Genomic DNA, 26,967 nt, shown 5'->3' with positions numbered 1-26,967 from the left:
AATTATGTCACCCTGGTGAAACTGCTTTACCTCCTGAACAGCTGTGGTGTGTCTTCTGTGAATTCGGTGTTAAAGACTAAAAGTGCAGTGCCCCCTTCTGGCCACTCCTTGGAGCTGCAGGCTGGCAGCTGCCCCAAGGCCTCCCTGCTGGGCTTGGCCTTGACATTGGGTTGGATTGAGAAGATATTCCCGCTGGGTGGAGTGTGAGAGGAGGAGGGCCACGCAGCCTGCAGCCTGCTGCCCTGAGGCAACCATGAGCTTGTCTGGCCAGGATGGGGAGCAAGTTTCCACCGGGCTCCAAGGCGGATTCCCTCCATTAATTAGGCTGTGAGCCTTATCTGTCCCAGGGCTTCATGCCTTCATCCTCAGTTCATTTGCCCCGTAGGAGCTGAGTGTCCTTTATCCAGCATGCTTGGGACCAGTCATACTTCAGATATTGCAGTTTTTTTTTTATATTGGAATATTTGCCAAGATTTACTGATTAAACTTCCTGAGGTCCGTCCAAATCCAAAAGGTTCTGAGCATCACGTAGGCACTCAAAAAGTTTTGGCCGTCTGCATTTCAGGCTTTGGATTTGGGGTTAGGAATGTGCGCCTGTACTTGGGACCGAGGATTTTGGGGCTGTGTCGTGAGCAGTGTTAGGGGAAGTTCCCAGGCTATCTCCGAAGGGCATGGAGCTTGGCCGAAGCAAGGCATGCCCACCCTCATTGCCATTAGTCACTTCCTGCTGAGCAGTGGGTAGAATCTCTGGTGAGCGCAGATACAGCTCTGTGCACAGGCAAAAAGCCCGCTTGGATTTTGTGGCATGCGGCCATGCCTGACAAATCAATTTGAATTCTCTGAGGGAAAATATGTCCAGTGTAGATCGGATAGAAATAAGGTAGGACAAGCCATTAGACTTCAAAAACAAAACAAAACACAAAACCCATTGATTAGCTCTTCTGTGGACAGCAATTGTGTTGTAGGATTGCTAGAGGATAAGAGCGTATTTTGCTTGGAAGGTTTATACTGAGGGAAAAAGAGTGGGTAGGAGAAGTTTCTCTCTGTAGGAGAGCGAATGGAGGGGCTGAGGCAGGGTGGTTATTAGCGCCTGCAAGTGGGGTGTAAAACTCGTATGAGCTCATGCAAATAGATGGAAGAGGGCTTCCTAGTGAACCCCTCAAAGGGGAAGACGAGAGATCAGGAAGAAAGGGACCAGAAGTGTGGACAGGCTTCAGAGAGAACACTAGAGCATGGATTTATTGGTGAAGTCCCAGGGAAGAGGCAGAGCATCCGTGGGGTCCTGCGAGGGGAGACTGAGTGGGAAGGTTTTGGTTCCCACGCCCAGCTGGCCACGTGAATAAAGGCAAGCTTCCATGGCCAATGCATAGATCGAAGCTCCCCTAAGTCCTCGTGTTGTCCGAGGGCAAGAGGGGTTTGTGGCAGCAACGTGGACAGGCCAGCTGGGAAGGGCTACGGGCTGCCTGCCTAGCATAGCGGCCTGGGCTGTGGGCTAGGCTCACCCCGAGCCTTGCAGTCCCCGGGCTCTGCAGAGCAGCCTCGTCTGGAAGGGAGTTAGCTGTGGCGTCTCTGTCTTCAGCAGGCTGCAGCACACCCTGGAGCACAGGGCGTAGGGCCCTGTGGCAGCCATCTGCAGTGGGGCGCACCCGGGATGCCTGCGGGCGGCCGTTGGTAATGGAGGGGGAGCTGGCTGGCTGGGCTCACCTGGGCTGACCACCTGGTGCGGGGCCACCCCTCCCCTGTGGTGGCCGGTGTTGCTGAGCTGTGGCCCGAGTCCCCTCTTCTGGATGTGTGTGGCCTGGGAGGCAGGGCCAAGCCTCTCCTGCACCAGCGCCATGGTGTATGCTCCAAGACCCTGGCTCCCTCCTTTTTGAAAGCAACACAAGGCCCTGAAGCTTGGGATAGAACTTGGGGTTTTCCCCTGGCTCCCCGCCCCCCCCAGAAAGCTTCTCTTTTTCTTCCTTTGCTGGAGCTCTGCACAGCCCTGTCAGCCTTGGTGCTGGTCCCTCAGTGGCCTTGGCAGACAGTGAACGTGGTACCTGTCTCTCCCTGAGTCCCCATCATGAGCTGCTGGATTAGGATTAAGGGAGCCGGCCAGGTTGGCGTTGATTGCACTGCATGAGGTTTAGACCAGGTTTGTTTTCCCTGGGTGCATGGTCGGTCCCGAAGCCCCCGCCTGGCTTGTAGGGGTGACTGGTGATGGTCTTTGCCATCAGCTGTCCTATTCTCTTAGGTCCAAGACCTGCAGCTGGAGCGGGAGATGGCTCTGGCCACCAACCGGAGCCTGGCCGAGCAGAACCTGGAGTTCCAGGGTCCCCTGGAGATCAGCCGCTCCAACCTCTCAGACAAATACCAGGAGCTGCGGAAGCTGGTGGAGCGGTGCCAGGAGCAGAAGGCCAAGCTGGGTAGGGAAGGGTGACCCTGGGCCCACTCACAATAGGAGTGGGGAGGTTGCTTGGAATAGTCTAGAAGATCCTGTAGATCCTGGTCCCTGTCCTGGGCGTGGAGGGCCAGCAACCACCGAACGCCGGCCCCACTCAGTGCCTAGGGCTCCACAGTGCGTGTGTAAGGTAAGGGAGGCACTTTTGTGTGTGTGATTTTAATTTGCGCCTTGGTAACATTTTTTCAAGACTTAAAAAAATAGCTGTCCTAGCCGGGCGCGGTGGCTCATACCTATAATCCTAGCTGCTCTGGAGGCTGAGAGCTGAGGACTGAGGTTCAAAGCCAGCCTGGGCAGGAAATGCTGTGAGACTCTTATCTCCAATAACTACTCAGAAGAAACTGGAAGAAGCGCTGTGGCTCAAGTGGTAGAGCACTAGCCTTGAGCAAAAGAAGCTCGGGGACAGTGCCCAGGCCCTGAGTTCAAGACCCAGGACTGGAGAAAAATAAAGTAAAATCACTGTCCTAGTTGGACGTGGTGGCTCAGGCCTGTAATTCTAGCTACTTGGGATCATAGTTCAAGACCAGCCCAGACATAAAGTGCCAGAGAGATTCCATCTCAGCCATGGCTGGGTGCCTTAGCGGGCACCTCTTATCCCAGCCACGGGAGTGGCACAGGGTTGGGCCCAGTGGCTCCCACCTGTTGTCTCCTGTGACAAATGAGAGAACAAGAAGGAGGACCTGAGCCCAGGTCAGGGTGGGCCTACCTTGAAAATAACCGAGGCAGAAGGGCTGGAGGTGTGGCGCAAGTGGTAGAGGACCCGCCTAATCAGCGTGAAGCCCCCGAGCTCAGTCCCTCGTACAGAAGGAGGAAAAAAAGCCTAAAGTTACTCTCATTTTATTATGGATAAGAAAAATGAAACTCAGAGGCCCCAGAGCTTTTCAAGGTCTCATAACTAGGGACAGGTGGTGCTGAGATTTGATTTCCAACCTCCTTTACTGTTGGGACCTGAAGGATCCCTTTTCCCCCATCTCCCGGGGAAATGCCTGAACCCCAGAAACTATAAAAGAGCACTCGGCCTTGTCTTCCGCCAGCAAAAGGCAAAGGCGTAGCCTCATGGACTACGCTAAGTTGAGGAAAGGTTGCCGATGCCTCCCCTCCCCCTGGTCCCCTCACGTGTCAGGAGTGGCGGCGGGAAAGACATCAGGGAGACGCCTTGATGGTTGAATAGGCCTCACAGGATTTAATTGGGAGGGGGTTTATATAGCGGTAATGGCGGGAAAGGAGGGGGACTGGCCAAAGGGCCAGTCATAGGCTAAAGACCGTGTCCATCAGGTGATGTCATGAAACTTCCTTTGTGGACAACCCCTATCATGGTGGCACGCACGTGTTTGCCTCCCCCAGGGGCGGGGTCTTCTCTTCCGGTTGAGGCCGGAAGGTGGGAGGGGCTAGCTTTTTACACTGTCCCAGGGCTGGGGGAAGGGCAGCTTCTAGGGAGCTCTTGTCGCCCTTTCCCCATTAAGGCCAAAACTGAGTCCCTAACACTTTACCAATACCACTAACTCAGCCCGCTCAGTTTCCATGGCTTCCGGTGCTGCCGGTGCCCGTCTAGGACCTGGCATCTGAAGGCAAGGGTACTGTCTGTTCTTGGCACTGGGACAGGCTAGGTCGCTCTCACTGGATCGGTGGTGCAGGACCAGGTCTTCCCCGGGCTGGTGTAAGGGGAGCTACATGGTCAGGGTCATGGGGCTTGGCTCTGGGGCTCCCCTCTGCTCAGGAAGGTGATCATCTGAGGGACCCAGGATGAGAGAACCCCACAGACCCACTGCAGGGACGCCACTGCGGTCAGGGCAGGCCCCCGGCCTTCCGCATCCACGCAGGCAGGACTGTGGGAATGTTCACCTCCCTGCCTTCTCTTCCAGAGAAATTCTCCTCGGCACTGCAGCCAGGAACCTTGCTGGACCTTCTGCAGATCGAAGGCATGAAGATCGAGGAGGAGTCTGAGGTGAGGGGAGCCTGGTGCCCCTTTTCCATGCTGGGGCCTCGGCCCTCCAGCATGATGACCAGCATCTACAAAGCACGAGGCTTAGCAGATGGCACAGACAGGTGACACCGAGGGTCCCAGCGAGGACTTTGGATGTAAACCAGTGGCGCCCCCTTATCTGCAGGGGCGTGTAGATGCCCTGTAGATGCCTGAAGCCTGGATAGTACTAAAGTCCATAGAAGGGGCCGTGATGAAGCACAGCAAGAGATTAATGATGACAGAATTTAACAGTATGCTATCATAAGTTATTTAGAGCTGATAGATTATTCATTTCTAGACTTTTCCATTTAACTTATTATTGTTGATCCAGTATGTATTTATTTAGCACTGGTCCTAGGGCTTGACCTCAGGGTCTGGACTCTGTCCCTTAGCTTTTTCACTCAAGGCTCATGCTCTTCTTTGAGACAATGCCTTCAATGCTGGCTTTTTGATGGTTAATTGGAGATAAGGGTCTCACAGACTTTTCTGCCCAGGCTGGCTAGGAACCGTGCTCCTAGCCAGGATTGTAGGCATGAGCCCCCAGTGCCTGGCCTCATTATGCATTTTTGGACTGCAGTAAGCCTGGGTGAATGGGGCCTTCTGTACCAGGGGCCCAGCCTGGCTGGGTGAACTGGTAGACCAGGGTGGGAGCTGTGGAGAACCGAGGCCAGGCCCCACTTGGCTCTCCTGGTCATTTGCCACCGCCCCCCCCCCCCCCCCAGCATCCTCAGTCTCCGTGGGCCTCAGCCTCAGCCTTGGGCTAGTGGCTGAGAAGCCTTGCCCAGCTGCTCCGCACATGCGCAGTGGCCCCAGGGGCCTGCCAGTGCCCTTGTCCACAGGAACAGACCTGACGTTCCCGTAGGGAGGTGGCATGTGCCTGTGTGGGGTGTCGGCAGAGAGGGCTGGAAAGAGCCCCCACACGGGGGCCAGGGAAGGCTGAGGGCCCGAGTCTAACTTTGGGGTAAGCGAAAGGCCTGTGTCCCCGGCAGCACCTGTCACTCGGCCTTGTGTCTTCCAGGCCATGGCGGAGAAGTTCCTGGAGGGCGAGGTGCCCTTGGAGACGTTTCTGGAGGCCTTCTCCTCTATGAGGATGCTGTCCCACCTGCGCCGGGTCCGCGTGGAGAAGCTGCAGGAGGTGGTGAGGAGGCCCCGGGCGCCCCCAGAGCCCGCCGCCCGGGAGGCTCCTCCACCTCGCCCGCCACCCCCGCCCCCACGCCCCGCTCCCCCGGCCACGCCCCCCGTGGGTGAGGAGCCACCCCCACAGCCGCCAGTCATTGTGCCTCCCTACCCTTTGCCCTATAGCCCGACCCCCAACCTGCCCATAGGCCCCACAGCCCAGGGACCCCTGCAGCCGGCCCCTTTCCCCGTGGTGGCCCAGCCCTCCTCCTATGGCGGGCCTCTGGGTCCCCCTTATCCGTCAGCCCAGCCGGGACCCAGGGCCGGTGCAGGCTTCTCCTGGTCTCCACAGAGAAGCATACCGCCTAGGCCTGGCTATCCCGTGGCCCCGACTCGTGCCTCTGGGCCCGGGTACCCCCTGGGGGGCCAGGCCTCCAGTCCTGGCTATCCCCAGCAGCCCTCGTACCTCCCCCCGGGAGGGAAGCCTCCCTACCCAACACAGCCCCAACTCCCAGGCTTCCCAGGACTTCCACAGCCCTCGGTGCCCCCCCAGCCTCCATATCCGCCCGGACCCACTCCCCCCTATGGCTTCTCACCACCCCCAGGGCCTGCCTGGCCTGGGTATTAGCTCAGTCCTGGTCCGGGCCCCTCCTCCTCCCACCCGTGTCACAGCCTCTGGCCCGCCATCGCCGAGATTCGGGGTCCCATTGGAAGAGGCGTCAGTGCTCCCAGTGGACTGGGTAGGCACCTGGAGGCCTTAGAGCGCTCATCCGGGAGCTTGCCGGCTTCTCGGGCGAGTATGTGTGTGTGTGAGCATGTGCAGGTCACACCTGCTCCCAAGGACATCTTAGCTGAGTGCACAGCGCACTTGGTGACAGAGCGGCTCTGGGTCTCTGGCCTCTGCTTCCCCTCTCCCCCCCTTCCCCGGGGGATTTGGCATCCTGGATGTGGAGGCCACGCCCCGGCTGCAGTGCCTGGCGTCTGTCGTGTCGGGGGCACGCCGCCCCAGTACCCTAGCCAGGACTGGGTGGGGGAGCGCAGGGGAGCCACGCAGTGACTCGAAGTCCTCTAAAGCCATAACTGACGGTGACAGGCCAGCAGACAGGCGTGTCCTGTGAACTAGTGTGAGTGCCAGTGGCACCAGTTTAGTGAGAGGGCTGGGAAGGGTGAAGGCTGATACCCCGGCCTCCAGGGGTCACCTCCCACCCGCTCTGTCCCTGGGGCCGTCCACTTCCGGTTGGCTTTTCCAGAGGCTCAGCCGTCCACTCTTTTAGTGCCTTGACTCTCATTTGCAAGCAGCCCCCTCTGTCTCTCCTCCCACCCCCCAGAATTCTCCTGTAACCCCAATGTCCCTGCAAGATAGATGTCAAGAGTGGTGCTCTCCAAACGCCATCACTGCAGGGGTTGATGTCTGTCTTCTGGATATGAGGGGCAGGGACTGGGACTGTGTCTCAGGCGCCCCTGGGGGCCACAGCATGGTGAGCAATAAACGTGGCCACGTGGACCAGAGGGGCCGCGAAGACGAGTCGTCCACTGGGCTGTACAGATGCGAACCGGGTCTCAGGCAGACCGCAGAGCTGCTACAGGTTAGGAAGTCGTATGTGCCTTGAAACGGCCATCACCCAAGCACCCAGCCTCTGGTGGGCCTGGGGCTGACGGGGCCGAGGAGGAAGCCGACCTCCGGGTGCCTGCCCCCGCTGCCCCGCTTGCCGGGCGGTGTGCATGATGCTAGCCGAGCACCGCCCGCCCCTCACCAACTGTGCTTGCTTCTGTGTTATTTATAAGGAACTCCCGCCTGGCATCTGTGCGAGTGCTCTTGAAGCGGATGGACGATTGATTGCCTGTATGTTTGTGTAATTAATTGCCATAATAAACTTGGATGAGTTACGTATCGTGTTGTGGCTCCAGTGGCTCGAGGGAAGGGCTGCTCCCCGCAGGGCACCTGTGCGCCCACCTCCCCTGCTCCTGCTGTGCTTTCTCAGCTCTTCTCTGGCGGGAGCCTTGTCCGGGGCTGATGCAGTGGCGTATAGAACCGCCAGGGGGCGCCCAGGCTTCAGCTCAGCCTGGGTGGCACTGTTGCCGCCATCTGTTAGGCTGTCAGGACCATCTGCTTGTCAGCCCGGCTGTGGCCCATCCCGTTTGTAAACTGGATGTGGGACAGCTTCCCCCAGTGCTGTGAGCTGAGCTGAAGGTCGCCTGCCTGCCTCAGGACCAGTGGCAGCGAGAGAAGTCAGAGATGAGCTCTCTCCCTCCCTCCTTCCCTTCCTTCTTTCTTCTACCTTGGGGAGAGCCAGAGGACAACCTGGCCCTGTCGGAGGAAATGGGCAAGATCACTGACAGCAGTCCAGTTGGCCCTGCCCCGGGCTGGCACCAGAGTGGTAGCGGGGACAGTGTGCCTACTTCCTGAGGAAGGCACGTGAGCTGTGTCGGCATGCTGCACCTTGGGGCCCTTCCCTCCCCCCCCCCCCCGCAGCCGCACACCTGAGCTGGAGCACTTGCCTGGTCACGGTGCCCTCTGGGCCTCCCTCCTAGCATCTTGCCCCTGCAGTCACCAGTGCGCCTTGCCAGCTGGCAGCAGGCCTCGTGGTGTGGGGGAGGGGGGTTGTTGGACGGGGCCAGGCACCCAGTGTCACGTTTACAGCCTGGAAGAGATCCTTAGCAAAGATACTGTCCTGCCTGGTTGCCAGGTCAGCTCCATCTTGAACCCTCCCCGCCCCCCTTCTCGGGCACCCAGTAACAAGGTGTATCCGGGAGCTTTCCTGTCGGGCTCTTGGTTCCCCTGATAGCCTGAGTAGAATGCTAGAATCAGAATTCCCACACATGCCATCAATGGGGAGAGGGGCGGGTGGGTGCAGTCAGCATAGTCAATGTACACATGAAAACGGGGCCAGGTAAACCAGTAACTTGAGGGGATGAGCCGTGATTGGGAGAGATGGAGGAAGATGAAAAAGATGACATCGATCAAGATGCACTGTACTCACAAACTGACATCTTGAAACCCCTTTGTACAACTACTTAAAGAGAAAAAAGTCCAGTGCAGGGCAGTCTTTGTTCTAGCAGGTGGTGGTGCAAGGTTGCACAGGAATGGGGTCCCCAGGGTGTTCTCTTCAGCTGCAGGGGACCAGTGACTCCCCCAGCTGAGGGGCAGGGGCCTGTAGGTTGGGTCCCATAGCCCAGGTTGGAAGTAGGCAAAGGCCTGGAAGGCTGGGAACAGTTCTCATTCGGTGTGTGACTGAGCAGGGATTGTTGGACGCATCACTTAGCACTTAGAGGCACTGTTCTAGAGACTTCCCACCCGCAATCTTGGGTTGGGTTGTCTTATTAAGTAGGCTGTGGTGGCTTTGATGCCATGGCAGACTTGAAAGAACTTACCAGGGAAGGCCCCGATGGGCGACGCTGGTGCCTCTGATCCCTGCTTCTCCCTCCAGCAGCCTTGTGGTGCCTTTTTGGGGTCCCCCTTCATCCCATCAGTAATGAGAAGCCAGGTGGCTCCCCTGTCTGGAATCCCAGCACAGTCTGGTTGGGGACCAGGGCTCTGCACCCTGGGCTGTGAGAAGTGAGGCCCAGTGGAGGGGATGGAGGCCCAGCTCCCCTGAGCTCCCCTCTGCTCCATTGTCTCGACTCCCCTTTGCTCTTCTAGCGTTGTCCGCTGTGGCTTGGTCTGACCTCAGTCTGTGCTCCCAGTATGGAGAAAGGCTCCACCCCTCCACGTATCACCCACGGATGCCTGACAGCTTAGCGGCCCAGCACAGCCCACCCCTGTGGGGCTTCTGCTTAGAACCCTTCCTCTCAGCCATAGGGAAACAGGCATGAGTGGGGTCACTACAACTCCAATCTCTGAGTAGCAGAGGAGACTATTTTAGTGGAGGAAATGACTGACACCTAAGGGACACGCCCATCCCATTCTCTATTTGGCTGTGATTGGCTACAACCACCTTAGCCCTGAACTTTTAGGTGCCATAACACAAACCCTCACTGGCTAGGAATTGCTGGGCACCTAGAGCTCGCACACTCCCTCTAGAGCTAGCAGGCCCTGCTGTCTCCAGAGGAAGGCAGCTCTGAATGATGGTTGTGTGACTCCTGGAGCCTGGGGGTGCCTCTCTTCCCTGCATGTTCTTGCTGAACCTTTTGGTGTATAGCCCTTTGACCAGAAAGGTAGCAGAGACGCCTGGTCGCTTCCCCTTCTCCTGGACATCCTGGAGGGATCTGCAGGGGTGGGAAGAAGCCAGAGCACACAAGTTCTCAAGAAGTAGAAAAACCATTATTTACAAAGAACACTTTAAAAATACAGAAGAGATCTACCCAGACGTGTGCACTTCCTCCACGCCCCACGCTGGACTCTGAGTTATGAAGAAGCTCTGAGCAGATGGGCAGGGCTGCCTGGAGCTCAAGGAGAATGACTCCTCTGCACCCCAGATCTCTGCTCAAAAGGGCAGATTACATCTGGGCTCTGCTCTCTCGTGAACTCCATTCTTGGATTGGGGGGGGGGGCGCTGTCCAGCTGCTGTGGTTGAAGGGGCAGGGCGGTAGGAGCTTGTCACCGCCCCAGGCAGGGCATAGGACGTGTGAAAGGCCAAGGCCCCGGTGTCTCAAGTTCTGGCTGGGGGTAGAAATGGCAATGTCACTTCCAAAAGGTCAAAGGGGAGTGTCCTCAGGACGGCTGGGTGTGGCTCATTGGTCTTTTGTTGGGGTTCCCAGTCCTGTGAAGCAAGAAGGACCTGTCAGGGGAGATGCTGTCACGCAGGGGTGACTGGGGGAGGTGAGGATGGGCTGAGCCCCCCCGGGGTTCAGCTTGGGGACAGCTTGGCCTGGGCCTCTCCTCCCTTCTGGGAGCTTGGGAGCTCTGAAGGGGCCTAATTCTGTCCCAGACCCTTAGGGATCTTTTCAAATGTGCTTTGTTTACCAGATGGCTTTAAGGTCCATGATCCTAGCCTGGCACTGGTGGCCCATGCCTGTAATCCTAGCGACTCAGGAGGCCGAGCTCTGAGGGTTGTGGTTCAAAGCCAGCCCAGGCAGGAAAGTCCTTGAGACTCTTCAGTTCACTCCCGAAAAGCCAGAAGTGGAACTGTGGCTCTACTGGTATAGTGCTGGCCTTGAGCAAAAAAACTTAAGGATAGGGCTGGGAATATGGCCTAGTGGCAAGAGTGTTTGCCTCATATACATGAAGCCCTGGGTTTGATTCCCCAGCACCACATATATAGAAAATGGCCAGAAGTGGCGCTGTGGCTCAAGTGGCAGAGTGCTAGTCTTGAGCAAAAAGAAGCCAGGGACAGTGCTCAGGCCCTGAGTCCAAGGCCCAGGACTGGCAAAAAAAAAAAAAAAAAAAGCTTAAAGATAACACCCCAGGCTGCAGCAGGAGGAGGAGGAGGAGAAAAGGGGGGGGGGGAGGGAGGAGTAGGGGGAAGAGGAGGAAGAGGAGGAGGAGGTCCTCTTCTAGTTGTCTAATGGGCTCCCTTTTCTTCCCCTTTATGAGATTAGTGCTTGGGGCGCTACTTGTGTATGGATGGGTGGGGACCAAGTGCCATCACCAGACTGGGGTGGGAGTGCCGGGTGCCAGGGGGGGACAAGCTCACCTTTTTACAGCCTCTGAGCTGTGTGAAGATCATAGTCGCTGTCGGAGGAATTGTCGGGCTGGGCTGAGGCGCGCTGCAGGGCCCCTTCCAGAGCTGGAGAGGTGTGGAGGAAGAGCTGTTTAGACAGAGGACTCCACAGAGCCCTCAGAGCCAAGAGGGCTGGAAGATCACAGGCCCGTTTTGAGCTGCTGACACACTAGATTGGTTTTGATCAAGCCAGGCAAGCACTCGCTAATGATCTGGAGCTCCAGCCTCCCTGGGGCTTCATTGTTGGAACTAGCCATGGAGCCTTGGCTAGGCCCCTTAGTGGCTCTGTTCCGGCCTCAATTACCATCCAGCCCCTCAAGGCCCTGCAGAGAAACAGGCCCCTTAGATCCCAGCAAGGCCAGGGTTAATGGCATCCGTGCAAGTGCATGCTTCTCTTGAGAAGTGAGTGATGAATGGTTCAAGGTCTCAGAGGAGCCTCTGAGGCTTGCGAAGGCTGAATGCCATCCCCGGTCCTGCTGGGGCGAGCTGTCAAGTGGGCAGTTTGATCTCCTGCCCCCTGAAGCCTTCCTCCCTTCTTCAGACAAGCACAACGAGCCTCAGCAGGGCTGTGCTCTCTTCTCCCCTGCCCTCGGCTGCTCACCTGGATACGCGGACAGGTGGGAGTCCCTGAGAGGCTGGCTGTATTCATTGTCCACATGGGAAGCACTGGGGTTCTCAACCTGGGACCGCACGGTGTGGTTCCGATGGAAAGACACTGAGCAGATGGGGGGGACAGCCATGTGGTTAAACTTCCTGTGCTGTCCTCCTCCTCCGTCCCCAGCAGGCCCAGAGTTTAACTTTCTGTTCCCAGGGGAAGGGGCAGAGGTGCCCACAGCCTTTGCAGTAGATCTCCCTGGGGTGGTGGGTGTTCATGCTAACAGGGCCAAGTGTGCACTTGGAGAGCAGCCTGCTATTGGCCAGTGGTCATCTGATTGGGAAGGTGATTAGTCATCAAGCATTTTCTCAGTAGTGATTGGGAGATGTACTCCCTCCTAGGAGCTGAGGGTAGTGGTCGTCATCACCATCATCATCATTATTTATTTTTGTGCTGGTATTGGTGCTTGAACACAGGGTCTGGGTACTGTCCTTTAGCTTTTTCGCTCAAGATTGGTGCTCTACAACTGAAGCCACAGCTCCACTTCTGGCTTTGTTTTTTGGTAGTGGTGAATTGGAGATAGGAGTCTCCTGGACTTTCCTGCCTGGACTGGCTTTGAGCCATCATTCCCAGATCTCTCCTGAGTAGCTAGGATTTATAAGCAGGAGCCTTTGGCACCTGTCTATAGTATTATTTTAAAAAAAGAACATGCAAAGGTAATCCTGCTGTGTATCATCTCTAAAGCAACAATAAAGTAAATTAGACTGAACAACACAGGGCCCCTCCTCTTCTTGAAGGATTTGGCCCCGAACTCGCAAAGGGGAAGGGGAAGACCAGAATGGGAGGCAGGAGAGCCAGGCTTCCATGCATTTGGGAGGTGCTGTGTGGCTGGAAGGAGCGAGATGAAGACCAGGGCAGGGGCTGGGCTGCCTGCATCTCAGTGTTCTACAACTGGCTCCTTAAAATGATTCCATGACCACAGCATGCTGGAGGTGTAACCTGTAATCCTAGCTACTCAGGAGGCTGAGAGCCGAGAATCACAGTTCAAAGCTAGCCCAAGGCAAAAAAAAACAACTATGAGAACTCTTTAGCTCCAAGGAATCAGCAAAAAGCTGGAAGTGGAGCTGTGGCTCCAGCAGTAGAACCCCAGCTAAGAGTGAAAAAGCTCAGGGACAGTGCCTAGGCCCTGGGTTCAAGCTCTAGTACCAGCAGAAAAGAAAAGAAAATCGTAAAAAATAATACAATTATTCTGTGATCACATCAGTTTGGACAATCTTCCTTCAACACCTCCTTGCCTTGAAGATGAATGATGGGGAAAAAAATGCCTATAAGGAAGGGCTTCTGATAAGTCCGGAAACAAAGGCTTAGGCTGAACATTGCTTAGTTCATGGTTCCCAGCTCTGTGGGCCCCTGCGTTCTGTTGGATCTGTTGGCCCCTGTGTTAGGAAAGGCCTCGCAGGGAGGAAAAGCCTGTGATCGATCTCCGCTCAAGTCGACTGCAGAGACAGTGCAGGTGACGCAGGGGACATCAGGGTGTCTGAGGTTTCGGAGGCAAAAACCACTCAGCCACCTGTCCCATTTCAAAGCCTCAGTGGGGTGTGGTGAGGGTCAGGAGCCTCCGGCCACCGCTACTCAGCAGAGACTGTGACTCCACCCCCTGGCCTGAGTCCCGGGGCGGACGGGGACCCCCCCCCCCCCACTTCTGGGGACACTTACTGCTCTGGCTCATTCCCGTGGGGCCGATCCACTGGCGCTGCTTCTTCTGACGAACTGAGTGGCCGACAGGAAGCACAGTCAGGCGGGGGATGGGGGGGTGGGGGGTGGAAGTGGAGGAGGTGGGGGCGGGGGGGGAGGAGGGAGGAGGTGCAAGTGTCTTGAGAGCAGGGGACTGGGCTCTGTCCTTCCAGTCTTCCAGTCTCAGTTTCCTTAACTAGCTTCAGAGGGGGAGATGGAATCACCGAGTGCTGGGTCAAGTGTCTCCTGCCATCAGAGGCCCTGCCCGAGTCCCAGCTCTGGGCCTGCTTCAGCTCCGAGGATGTCCAGGGCCTCCTTCCTGACTTTCTGTTACTGAACAGGGCTGGCGGGCAGAGCGGGGAGGCTGGGTGATGAGAGGGGGGTGGCTGAGGTTTGGGTACCTACATTTCTTCACCAGCTTCTTGTAGGCGATCGGTCCACACATGACCAACAGCACAGCCAGGAGCACCAGGGTCAGGATGATGCTCGCCACGGTGCCTGCAGCCAGGCCTGCTGGGTTTGGATCCTGGCCTGGCCACGCAGAGGGCTTAGGTTAGCCCTGGCATGGGGGTAGGAGAGCTGTCCTCTCAGAGGGCATAGCTGCAGTCTGACTCCCCCAGTCCTTTTACTCCTCCCGCAGATCCACCAGTGTGTGTGGAAGGGAGTTCTCTGTCTGTCTTTAGAAAATGCATTCATCCATCTACCAGTTGGTCATCAAGCTTTTACTTATATTTGTGATCAACTGTTAGTTTTTCTGCCACTTGCTACTTAGTGGTGATCAACTTCACATCATCTACCATCAAGGACCAAGGGTGAAACAATAGTCATCCATCCATCCCTCCCTCCATCCATTCATCCACCCACTCAACCATTAATCCATCCATCCATCCTCCCACCCATCCACTCACCCATTAATCCATCCATCCCTCCATCCATCTACCCATCCACTCACCCATTAATCCATCCATCCGCCCATTCACTCATTAATTCATCCATCCACCCACCCATCCACTCACCCATTAATCCATCCATCCCTCCATCCATCTACCCATCCACTCACCCATTAATCCATCCATCCCTCCATCCATCTACCCATCCGCTCAACCATTAATCCATCCATCCCTCCATCCATCTACCCATCCACTCACCCATTAGTCCATCCATCCCTCCATCCATCTACCCATCCACTCAACCATTAATCCATCCATCCCTCCATCCATCCACTCATCCACTCACCCATTAGTCCATCCGTCCACTCACTAGTCCATCCACCTATCCATCCACCTATCTACTCACCCACAAGTCCACACGTCCATCCCTCTTTTATCCATTATCCAATTACTATGCATGTGGAAAATATGTACAGCCCACCCCTGATCTGCTAGCCTTCACCGTGGGAGTGCAAGAGCTATCAGCAGAGTTGTGCCATCTGTCGCCCCCTTGACAGCCATCTACCTGTGGGCCTTCCCAGTGCCCCCTTTATTGTTCATGTGCATCACTGAGCCCACATGCTCTCCAAACCCTAGTTGCCACCCTTTCCTAGGCTCTCGGGGACTGCCAAGGCCCTAGAGGGAAAGTTCAGAGCCACCCTCTGCCCACTGCGGTCCGCCATCAACTCACAGGTGACAAACACCCTCTTGCAGTGGGTTTTTCTCTCCTGAAGCTTGTGGCACTGGGACAACCTCTCATCGGGACAGAAGAGCCCTGCGGAGGCGGTGTCCAGCGCGTGGAAGGAGATGGCCCTGCCGCACTGCTGCTCCTGGCACAGCTCCTCCCACCGGGCCAGACGCCTGGCGGCAGAGCTGTCGCACAGGGCGGCCCAGCGCGAGCCGTGGCGCACCTCCACGCTGCCGTCGCACACGCCGCTGCCCCCCGCCAGGCGGCTCTGCACCTTGGGCTGGAAACCTGGGGAGGGCAAGCAGTGGGAGATGAGGTGCAGACCTGGCCAACAGGGCGCCGTGGGGACTTCCTTCTCCATATCCCTCCCTCCTGGGCCTCCCCGCACCAAGCTTGGTGGTGCCTGGGGCCCCTGAGCAGCTTCAGGCAGCCAAGATGCATTTCAGGGTGGGGAGACCCAGGGGTGCGGAGGATCTGCTCCAAGTCCTGGTGGACAGAGCCCAGGTAGCCCACTGCCCAGGCCCCGCGCTCGCTCGGAGGGCTAGGCTTTGAGCCCCGAGGCCTGAGGAGTAGGAATGAACAAACAGGTCTCTGCTGGAACAGGAGGCCGCCCTGCTCCATTTAGAATGAGTTGTGATCTCACCAACTTGGGCCAGTTTCCATGGCAACACCCACTTTCAAAGCCCAGGAGAATCTTCTATTTAGAAGAATCTTCAAAGGCAAGAAGCCCCTGGCATGGGTTTGCGGGTTTGTAGTCCGCATGAGGGCTCCTTGATTGGGGACGGGGTGGGGGGGGGTGGGGGGGGAGAGGAGGGGCTGCCGAGAGCCCCTAGTCTCTCGTCAGGCCAAGACCCTTGGGAGCTGCTTCTGTCTGGAGGGGACAGCACGTTACCCCAAGTCCCCAGTCCTGAGAATCCAGAGCTATGCCTTTTATATTTGAGCAGGAATCACAGAAGCCCCCGCCTTTTTTTCTTTTTTGGTGCCAGTACTGGGGCTTGAACACAGGGCGTATGTGTTGTCCCTCAGCCTTTTCCACTCAAGGCTAGCACTCTACCACTTAAGCCACAGCTCTACTTCTGGCTTTTTGCTGGTTAATAATGGTAATTAAGAGTCACACCGGGGGCTGGGAATATGGCCTAGTGGTAGAGAGCGTGCCTTGCATACATGAAGCCCTGGGTTCCATTCCTCAGCACCATATATATATGCCAGAAGTGGCACTGTGGCTCAACTGGTAGAGTGCCAGCCTTGAGCAAGAAGAAGCCGGGACAGGCCCTGAGTTCAGGCCCCAGGACTGGCAAAAACAAAAAACAAACAAACAAAAAAAAAACCAAACAAAAAAAGGCACAGAGACTTTCCTTCCTAGGCTGGCTTTGGATGGTGATCTCTAGCTTTTAGCTTCCTGAGTTAGCTAGGATTATAGGTGGGAGCCACGGTGCCCAGTCTCACTTTGTGTGTCACTGGCTCTCAGGTGATGCCCTTGCTGCCTGTCTTGGACAGTACCCTGAGCACCAAAAGCTGAGAGACAACAGGTTCCAGATAAACACTGCTTGAGGGAAAGCCCCAGTGAACGCTATGTGATCCTTGGCACAAAGCAGAGCCTCTCTGAGCCTCATCTTTCTCATCCATCAAGAGGGGTGAGTGTAACACGTGAAGAATGCCCTGCCTGGTCCCCATATGAGGTAGGATGTCTGTGAATAGAGTCCAGGCTGCAAGAGGACACTTCTTTTTTTTTTTTTTTTGGCCAGTCCTGGGCCTTGGACTCAGGGCCTGAGCACTGTCCCTGGCTTCTTCCCGCTCAAGGCTAGCACTCTGCCACTTGAGCCACAGCGCCGCTTCTGGCCGTTTTCTGTATATGTGGTGCTGGGGAATCGAACCTAGGGCCTCGTGTATCCGAGGCAGGCACTCTTGCCACTAGGCCATATCCCCAGCCCCAAGAGGACACTTCTGATGACAGGGACGCACCACCTCACCAGATATGCTACCTTGCTCAGAACTGCTCAAAGAAGCACCCACTGTTCCTTGTTTGGCCACTGCCTCGGCCTCCCCTGCCCCCTTCCCTCAGCCATGCCCGTGCCACCCCCACCTGGGGCCTAGTCCCCTCCTGGTGAGGGTGGGGGGCTGGCTCTGGTTCCTGGGGCTTCCTCTTCCCTCTCCCTCATCATCCTTCCCATCGCATCGCGTGTGACTTAGAAACCTCCCTGGACCGAGGCTGGCCCTTCCAAGGGGTGGCGGGTCAGCTCTCCTCCGGGCTGGTTTCAGCGGCAGCCTCCTCGCCCACTTTTGTACTTCTTAGAGGCCGGGGATCCATGCGCCATGTCCCTGTCCCTTGCATTCTCCAGAAGGCTTTCCTGGGGTTTTGTGTTGTGTGGTACACACGCCTGTCATGTGACCCTCCCAGGGTCAGCCCCACTGACCTGAGCAGAGCAGGGCCAGCACCTGGCTGCCCTCCTGCGGCTGGATTTTCCTGAAGCATTCAGGCAGGGAGGCACAGCTGGAGTTCCGGACTTTCCATCGCGTTGGCAAAGGGCTCCTCCCCTCAGCCACGCCGGCACTGCCCATCTCGGTCTCTCTCCCTGGTTCTGATAGGCCCGGGGCTCTGGCTACTTCATCTGGTGGCAGATGCTTCAGGAAGGTTCCACACTGGAGAGCACTGCACAGGAGGCTGCCCAGGCTGTCCAGCTGCTCTTGGGCCTCGTAGAGGACAGTGCCACCCAGGCTGCCGCTGTAGAATTCTACCACGCCTGCGCACTGCAGGGCCCCAGGCCCGGCCACCAGCTGCAGCCTGGGGGGAACTGGGTGGGGGTGGGGGGAGGACAGGGCTGAGCACACCCCACCTTCAATAGTCCAGGCTGTTTGATCCCAATTTGCACGCAGCTGCAGCTGTACCCTGGGGCAGCTGGAGTCCAATGCTAGATCTAGCCCTTCCCGATCTCCCTACCAGGCCTCAACGCCCGCTCTCTCACCTGTGGGTTCTGGTGTAGTCGTGGGTGGGGGGCTCGTGGGTGGAGTTGTAGGTGGAGGTGCTGTCTGGAAGAACTCTGTAAGGAGACACTGTGGTGAGGAGGGAGGGAGGGAGGAGGAAGGAAGACTGAGGGTGGGGGGAGGGGGGAGGGGAGGGGAAGGTGGATGACCTGGAGCTTGTGACATCAGTGCCACTTGCCAAACAAGCCATGTGACATATGACACACACACACACACCTGCAAGCGCATGTGTACACATACACACGCACACACGCACACTCATACTGTTTCAGCCTCCTTCTCAGGTGGGCCTTCCACAGTTGACAGATGGGAAAATGGAGGCTGAGAGGGACTAGGAAATGGACACTTGGCAGAACCAGGTTGTGTGTTTCCCATCCTACCAGACAGGTGCCAGCACCCCTTTGGCCTTCTCCTCCCAGGCCCCTATAATCTGGGGGACCCTCTTTCCTTCCATGTACTTGCTCAGGCCCCAGGTCACAGGCCCGGGGGGGGGGTGTCTAGCCTGATAATTTTCAAGTAGGGTCTTTCTTTGGTCTCAGGCTGGCCTGTGCCTTGACCCCCCTCCCCCATGCATCCCCATGTTTGCTGGGGAGGGACCAGGGGGTGACACCACCTTTGACCATCATGTCCCCCCGTCTCTGAGAAGACAGGTACCCAGCATGGTGCCCAGTCGTTGGTGGAGATGGAACCTCACAAACTTCTTGTTGTCTGGGTTGGCCTCAAACTTGGATCACCCCATTTCCATCTCCCAAGTAGCTAGGATTACAAGGTTGAATCACTGTGCCCGGCTTAAAATTATTTTCACCACGGTACGATTTCCACGCAGTGAAATGCACTGAGTTTAAGGAGACTGTTTAATGGGATTGGAAAAAATTATTCAAGCGCACAGCCACCATCATAATTGGAGATTTGAGGCATGTCCAGCAAGCAGGAAGTTCTCAAATGGCCCTCGACAATTAATTTCCCCAAATCTAGCCTCAGGCCTCCACTTTCTGTCACAAGAAATTAGTTTTGCCTATTCCACAAGGTCATAGACTTAAACAGAATTATATGCATGGATTTTTTTTTGAACCTAGCTTCTTTTGCTCCACATATTTTTATGTACTTGAAACGTGTAGGTGTGGCTGCTTGTATTGGTAGTTCATTTCTTTTTATTGATAAGTAATATTGTATAGCTTTGCTACATGATTTTCTGTAACTGTTGGGATTATTGCTGGGTACTGCTACTATGAACCAAGCTGTTGTAAACACCCAGGTACATGGCTTTGTGTAGGCCAGACATATTTCCATTTTTTTCTTGAGTAAATACCCAGCAGTGCAATTGCAATTGGTAGGTAGGCGATTTTTGTGATTGTGTGTGTGTGTGTGTGTGTGATTGTGTATGTGTGAATACTGGGGCTCAGGGCCTTGCACTCTCTCTTGCTTGGCACAGGATTGGTTCTCAAATCTCCCACAGGTACCAAAATCCACGGGTGCTCAAGGTCCTTAAATAAAAGAGCATAGGGACCGGGGAGATAGCTCGGTAGTAGAGTGTGCTTGGTATATGCAAGGCCCTGATTACAGGGCCTTTATTAATTTTTCTGGAGGAAAAATTCATAAAAAGGCATGATATTTGTATATATCTTACAAAGTCTCCTAAATGCTTTAAACCACCTCTGCATTACTTATAATCCTAATGTAATATAGATATTATGCAAATGGTTGTTATACTGTTTAGGGGATGATAGCAAGAAAAGCCATCTATGAATGTTCAGAACAGAGCTAAGCCACTTGGGCCTGGCTACATTTCTAATCTGCACTTGGCCGAATCCAGAGGTGGGAGGGCCAACTGTGTGTGTGCGCACGTGTGTGTGTGCGCATGTGTGTGTGTGTGTGTGTGTCGGGAGCAGGTGCGTGAGCGCATGAGTAAGGTGCATGTGGTTTGTGATGCACGTTTGCGTTTGCATGCATGTGGTGTGCGCAGGCGCACTTGCGTGTGTGCTGCGTGTGGTGTGTGTATATATACGGTGTGTGTGCTTGCATCAAGAGCTATGGAGGGATATGCAAGGGGTGTCCGGTGTGGGTGGAGACTGGACAGGTGGAGCAAAGGTAGAAGCAAGGCTCACTGGCTGCTCCCAGGGGAGTGATTTGTCTCTTCATCTCACGGGGGGTGAAATGGGGATTCAGAGAGCAAGTCACTCACTAGCGGTCAGAGCTAGGAGGTCAGCGTAGGGCCCAGAGGTCAGAGCTAGGAGGTCAGTGTAGAGCCCGGGTCCTGGCCCCGGTCTGCTGAGCCCCTTGCAGCTTTCCTAGCTTCAGTTCTTCTTAAGTAAATTCAGCCCAATGGTATCTGAATCAAGATGAAAGAGAGGCCTGTGGTGGAATGAGGGAGGAAACTCCTGAGTTTAAAAAAAGAATAAGAAAAAAGTTCAACGTGGGCTTGATCTTTCCAACTGTTTGGGAGCCCAAGATTGGGAAGAACACCGTTTAAGGCCAGCCTGGGCCATCGTTAGTGAGATTCCATCTCAACAGATAAGTTCGGGGTGGTAGAGCGTGCCTGTCATCTCAGCTATGGGGGAGGCCTGGGGAGGAGGATCCTGATCGGAGGCTAGTCCTGGGCGAAAACAAAAAGGAGAAAGTGAAGAATGACAAGAGCGGATAGGACCGGGGGCACGGCTCCGGTGTCGGAGCGCCGCAGAGGAGCACTCATGGGCCCCCGTGTTTCCAGTGCACGGAGACAGCGCCATGGCAGCCACGAACATGAGAACTGACGTGTGCGTGGTGCCTCTCGGTTATCAGGGGCCGCCACCCGCACAGGGGCGTCGTCTGTGCGTGCCTGCGTGAGCGCGCGTGCCCTTGTGTGCGTGCGTGCTTATGCACGTGCGTCTGACTACGAGGTAGCGTTCTCTCAGGGGGGGGAGGTGACCGCTTCTTCAGCTCCGCGGCGTCACGGCTCGGCTCCTGCCCCGCCCCGGCCTCCCCTCACGCAGCAGTTCCTTACCTGAACTGTTCCACCTGGATCCGAGGCAGCAAGCGGCTGTGGGAAGGAGAGAGGAAGGTCAGGGGGCTCCCATGTTCCCCCGGGGTGGGGGGCGGAGCTGCCTTGACAGCTCCCTGCCCCCACGGCAGGACGTGGGGCTCCGGGATCATGACCGTCTCAAGTGGCGGTGCAGGGAGTGGCTTTTCTCCGGCGTACACGGAGGGGCCCGTGTCGGTGGTGGCCGTGTGGCCTTCCCCCTGAGGGAGCTGCACGCTAGCTGCCCCTTTTGAGTTGTAGGATACAGCCATCCATGTCCCCCCCAAAGTGAAGCGACAGAACAGACACCACGGGAGTGCGCGGGGCCTTGGGAGGGCGAGGATCGCTCCCTGGGGGTTGGGGGCTATGGCATGAGAATTCCCGGCATGCCTTTTTCACTCGGGAACGTTGGAGCCCACAGCTATAGGCATTTGAACAGTCGGCCATAAAGGAACACTCGAGGTGTTTGCGCCTTTCTTGTACTCCCGAGGCAATACAGGAAGCACAGCAGCGACCTTCAACCGCCCAGCACAGGGCTTCCCATAGAGGAGACCGCGGCACAGACTGGGGGGCGGGGATGGACTTGACCACACTGGTCAGGGGGCTTGGTTGTCTAGTGGGCAAGGAAGTCATCATCATCACCACCATCACCATGACTGTCACCATCACCATCACCCTCCCAACAACACCATCGCCCTCACCACCATCATCCCACCACCACCATCATCACCACCAATCACCACCACAGGCCAGGCCACGAGGACTGTGGGGGACCAGCTCTACCCAGCATGCACCATTGGGAGGGGGTGGGGACGGAGTGCCTGGGGCCCGAGGCGCAGGCTGGTGTCCTGACTCCATCTGTGGGACGCGGGCTTGCTTCTCTTGGAGGCTGGGCATTACACAGGAAGCAGCTGGGTCCATAGCTTGGGAGAAATCATTGTTGGGTCTGAGAAACAGCAGCGGGTTAAAAAGGCTGATTCTTGTCTTGAGTGTTCCCAAGCAGGTGGTAGAATTTTAGGGGGACAGGCACCTCTTGCAGCCACATCCCCTTCCCCTGAGACTCAGTGTAATGAAGTCACTGGGGCCCCGGGCCAGCCCCCCCCCCCCCCCCAGCAGTCCTGGAAGTAGTGGGCCTTGCAACAGAACCCTTCTTGGAAGCTGAACCTTGGTTTACTCATCCGCTGCCTGAACTGAGCACGAGACCACTGCTCGGGTGACACTGAAGGGCCTCCAGGCCTGGGCTCAGTGCTCAGAGCTGGGCTAACTGGGGTTACTGGTGTGTGGTGGGCCAGGTCTGGGACAGCTTGGCCAGGACCTCAGGCCTTCCTGGGGATTTCCCTGTGGGAGGATTCCTTTTCTAGAAAGCACAGAGGCTAGACCACTAGACTCCGCGCTTCCCTTGCCTGAAGTCACCATTCTTTTTTTTTTTTTTGGCCAGTCCTGGCGCTTGGACTCAGGGCCTGAGCACTGTCCCTGGCTTCTTTTTGCCCAAGGCTAGCACTCTGCCACTTGAGCCACAGTGCCACTTCTGGCCGTTTTCTGTATATGTGGTGCTGGGGAATTGAACCCAGGGCCTCATGTATACGAGGCAAGCACTCTTGCCACTAGGCCATATCCCCAGCCCCTGAAGTCACCATTCTTAACAGCACTTGCCGATTGCCCAACACTCGGGGGGTGCCCCGTGCCCCGAGCAGGGCAGCTTGAGGTGGTGCTAATCTCTGGCTAGCGAGGGGCAGCACTGGGCTCACGCTTGGGAGTAAGGCTTTACAATGGATGCCGCGTTCTCCGTCCTCCCATGCACCCTTAGGGTGCTCAGGGTGTTTGGTAGACGAGGATATGACGAGGGGTTAAACAGCTTGTCGACACAGCCGTGGTGGAGGCTGAGCCTTGCCTGTCGGGCGCGGCTGCCTCCCTTGCTTTGGAGGGAAGCCCATGAGGCCTGGTCTGCGTCTCACCAAACCCGGCACGTTCCTGACCCACCGTGACTCCATTCAATCCACAGAACATGCGTGGGAAGAGTTAACCCCAAGCCTCTCTGGGCTCAGTTAGCTGGTGTGTCAAGAGCCCAGTCCGGCTGGCTCAAACCTGCAATCTTAGCTCCTTCAGGAGGCTGAGAGCTGAGGATTGCAGTTCGAAGCCAGCCTGGGCAGGAAGGTCTATGAGGCTGCCTTAGCTCTAGTTAACCACCAAAAAGTCAAAAGTGGAGGTGTGGCTCAAGTGGTCAAAAAAGTTCAGGGACAGTGGGACAGTGCCCAGAGCCTGAGTTCAAGTCTTAGTAGTAGCACAAAAGAGAGAGAGAGAGAGAGAGAGAGTTTGCATCCATGGTCCCTCACCTTCCTCTCCCTCCTATAGTCTTTGGCTCCCAGTGGTCCTAGCGTCTGGGTATGGGGAGATGTGGGGAGCCCTGGGGCCTGTAGGATCACATGTGGGCACGATTGTCCCCAGCCTCTTTCCATCTTTTTAGATTTTTCTTCTCACTGGTGTTGGGGCAATTCCAGGCTAAGCTCAGGCTTTCCAGGGCTACCCCTGGGGTAACAACTCCAGCCCCTTCTGGCCTAGAACGCCTGTAGCCTGAGGCTCGGGCTGTCACTGTGCTCTGCGACCCTCAGGCGTTGGGGTGCCCAGGACCCGGAAGTGTTCCATGGTTCTCTCATGTGCCGTCCACAGCTTCCCTCTGAGCAACTCGGGCCTGGATGAGAATTCTCCCAGACCTCTGGTCTTCTCTATTCACAACCCCCCCGCCCAGCTGCACACAGTAGGGATTGGACTGAGCAGGCGCAGGCCAATGTTCAGGCCTGAAGCGCCGCAGGGAGCTGGGCAGGCTTTTCCTGCTTTCCTGTTCTGCATTTGTAGAAATGGAAGCACAAGGAGCTTTCCTGCTCTGATGGGTCTGGGTGAGGACCTGAGGAATCCTGAAGACAGATCGGAGGCCTCCACTGCTGGGGCAGCCCAGCGCCCTCCTCTCTTCCCCCCCCCCCCCCCCGCCCTGGCCTTCTCCATGGCCTTCACCATTCTGGACCTCTCTGCCTGATGCTCTTCTCTCCTTTCTCGGCTGAGGCTGGCTCTTGACTCTCTTGGATCTCAGACCTCAGGGGACTTCACTTTTGGGGTGTCTGGCCTGCTAGGCTAAGAGGGCCCTCTGGGGACCCAACTCCACCTGTGCCAGCCAACTAGCTGGTGTTTCCTGTGCAACACGGATATTCTAGATGGATGAATAGATGGATGAATGAATGAATGAACAGCTTTGCAAGAGGCCAGGGGTCAAGACTGATGGTGAGGTGAGCATCTAGCAAGACACTCTTTCCCGCCCCATCCTACTTCATGTCGTTTCCTGCCGACCTAGTAATAATACCAACAGTGGTTGTTGTTATTGTTCACGTGCACTGAGCTCTTATGCTACTATACAATGCCTGACACTCAACGTGCACTGGTGTATCTAATCTCCATACATCTCTAGGAAGAATATTCCTATCTTCCACATACAGATGAGAAAGCTGCAGCTTACAGAACTAGCCCACTGTCACTGAGCGGGAAAGTGGCAGAGCAGGATCCAAACTGGCTTCCGGAGCCTGGTGGCTGGGCCCGGTGAGCCCGGCGTGGCTCAAGCCGCCTCCCCACTCCCCCGCCCACAGTGAGTGAAGCCCAGGCAGGCTGTGCTGGAAGGCCCAGCTCGGAGAACCTAGCCTGCCGTGCTCACCCCAGGAACACCGGTCTGGGCCTCAGTTTTCCTTGCTGTAAAATGGACGCGATAGGTCTCTACTTCCGGCATTGCCATGATGTGTCAGTCATAAATGATTTTAAAGCTGAGCGCTGGTGGCTTACACCTGTAATTCCAGCTACTCAGGAGGCTGAGATCTGAGGAGCATGGTTCAGAGCCAGCTATGGTAGGAAAAGTCCATGAGATTTGTAGCTCTAATTAATCGCCGAGAGGTCAGAAATAGAGCGTTAGGCCAAAGTAGTAGAGCACTAGTCTTGAGCAAAATAGCCTAGGGACAGTGCCCAGGTCCTGAGTTCAAGCCCCAGGACCAGCACTCACATTTAATAATAATAATAATAATAATAATAATAATAATAATAATAATAATAATAATAAATGGGAGCCTGGCGCCAGTGGCTCATACTTGTAATCCTAACTAGTCAGGAAGCTGAGAACTGACGATCACAGTTCCATTCCAGCCTGGGTAGGCAAGTCCATGAGACTCTTATCACCAATGAACCACCAGAAAACTGGAAGTGGTGCCGTGGCTCAGAATGATAGAGCATTAGCCTTGAGCACAAAAGTTCAGGGACAGTGCCCAGGCCCTGAGTTCAAGGTCCACAATTGACAAAAAAAATAATAATAAAAATTAAAACATAAATGGCTTTTAAACTAGTTTGTGAACAGTGACCGTCCCCCCACCCCCGACCATGGACCAAGGGTACCTGTTACCCACCAGACTGTCATTCATACTGGCACCTTGGATTCTGGGTTGCATGGATGGAGACCCTGCCTGGATGGGCTTCCGGTGGGAGGTGCTGTAGATCAGGACCCCCAGGACCCCCTCCATGGCCAACAGGGCTGGCTCAGCCTCCCTGCTCCATGAGGCCCGAGGTGGGGGCTGGGGAGAGGAAAGGCCTGTCCGCTAGGCGCCCCAGAAGCAGAGGCTCCAGCAGCACCCTAGCAGGGTACCAAAAGGCAGGCCAAGGCCCAGTCTCCAGGCCCTGAAGCATTCGGAACCTCTGGTGGCTCCATGTCCAAACGACCATGTGAGTTCATGTGTGCTTAATCTGCGGTCCCACCACGAGGGGCCCATGAGGGGCCATGCAGTGCCCAGGAAAGGGTGGTGTTCATACAGACGTGTGCACAGACACGCACTCCCAAGCTTACACACACACACACACACACACACACACACAAGGACTCACAAGACACACCAGCCACTCTAGGTGCAGATCAAGGCCCCTACTGGGGCTGCAGGACCCCAGCGCCTCCCCTGCAAAGCAGGAAACCCTTTGCTTCTTCGTCACTATCAGGGAGCCCAATGCCCCTCTCCCTGGCACATCTAACAAGCTTTCTGGACACCGTGGGACCCCCTTCCCTCTAGGAGACCCGAGGTGTGGAGCGGGCAGGAGCCTGACAGTGTCACACAGATAGCCAGGCTTAGAACTCAGGCTCGGGCCTGCAGACCCAGTCCCCGCTGTCTCCCAGCATGCCCTTGGCCCTCCCCGTGGGCCCCCTGCGCTGCGTGTGTGAAGGATCAGGAAGGATCAGAAGGAAGGAGGCCTCAGAGGGGTCAGCTTTGCCTCAGCCCCCTCTGCCGGGACATCCTCGGAGGTGACCGAGAAAAGGCTGGCCCCTTTGGAGGCACAGGGCAGAGAGGCTGGGTGGCCTGACTCCTTGGCTGAAAATGATCTGGAGAGCATCCATCTTGTCCCCACCCTCCAGCACGCGCAGGGGTGCAGGCTGGGCCGGCGGGCACTCACCTAGCATCCCCAGCAGGTACGCGGCAGCGAGCGACGCTTTGCGAGAGCCCATGGGCGCGGCCTCGTCCTGCCTCAAGCCTGCCAAGGTCGGCACCCGTGGGTGAGGGTGCTTGGCCCAGTGGGGTGTCTTGTTCTCGGGGAGGGAGGGGTGGGGCGGGCAGGCGCGGGGAGAGGTGGAACAGGGAGGCAGGCTCGGGGTGCCTGCGTCACCCGTGTCTTTGAAGTTGAACTGTCAACTTCCTCCTGGCAACGAACCACCTGTCTCAGTTCGGATGGCGGCGCTGGCTTCTGCCAGCTTCCTGCCCTCCATGCCCGGGATAGGGGCAGAGCCCCTGGCTACCCCGTCACCAGAAAGGGCCATGGTCCTGGTGGGCCACAGAGGGAGGAGGCCCTGCCATAGGTGAGCGCAGTGGACAGGCAAGGTCCAAGCCAGGGGCCCAGCTATCCACAGGGCTCCAAGCT

General features: G+C 56.5%; 2 protein-coding genes across 3 annotated transcripts in view; one reads left to right on the top strand and one right to left on the bottom strand.

Annotated features, from left to right (window-relative positions):
- The window catches only part of Vps37c (VPS37C subunit of ESCRT-I), a 28,756-nt gene extending 21,353 nt beyond the window's left edge, over positions 1-7,403 (top strand). For both annotated transcript variants that reach the window (XM_048360183.1, XM_048360182.1), the window contains exons 3-5: positions 2,234-2,405; positions 4,303-4,385; positions 5,422-7,403. In XM_048360183.1, the coding sequence (XP_048216140.1) occupies positions 2,234-2,405; positions 4,303-4,385; positions 5,422-6,147 (981 nt within the window). In that variant the 3' untranslated portion in view covers positions 6,148-7,403. The remainder of the gene's footprint in view (positions 1-2,233; positions 2,406-4,302; positions 4,386-5,421) is intronic.
- A 2,728-nt stretch (positions 7,404-10,131) lies between these two features.
- Positions 10,132-26,629, bottom strand: Cd5 (CD5 molecule). The gene is made up of 10 exons (XM_048360181.1): positions 26,506-26,629; positions 21,028-21,063; positions 18,029-18,103; positions 17,480-17,857; positions 15,069-15,353; positions 13,854-13,979; positions 13,431-13,484; positions 11,721-11,834; positions 11,096-11,185; positions 10,132-10,221 (listed from the first exon to the last, which is right to left on the bottom strand). Exons 1-9 carry the CDS (start codon positions 26,555-26,557, stop codon positions 11,097-11,099), a joined length of 1,209 nt encoding a protein of 402 aa, XP_048216138.1. The 5' UTR covers positions 26,558-26,629; the 3' UTR covers positions 10,132-10,221; position 11,096.
- Positions 26,630-26,967: the final 338 nt, after the last annotated feature.

Source organism: Perognathus longimembris, chromosome 13 (genome assembly GCF_023159225.1).
Source record: "Perognathus longimembris pacificus isolate PPM17 chromosome 13, ASM2315922v1, whole genome shotgun sequence".
Classification (NCBI taxonomy): domain Eukaryota; kingdom Metazoa; phylum Chordata; class Mammalia; order Rodentia; family Heteromyidae; genus Perognathus; species Perognathus longimembris.
Note: the sequence above shows the minus strand (reverse complement) of the source record. Positions and strands in the feature narration are given on the sequence as shown.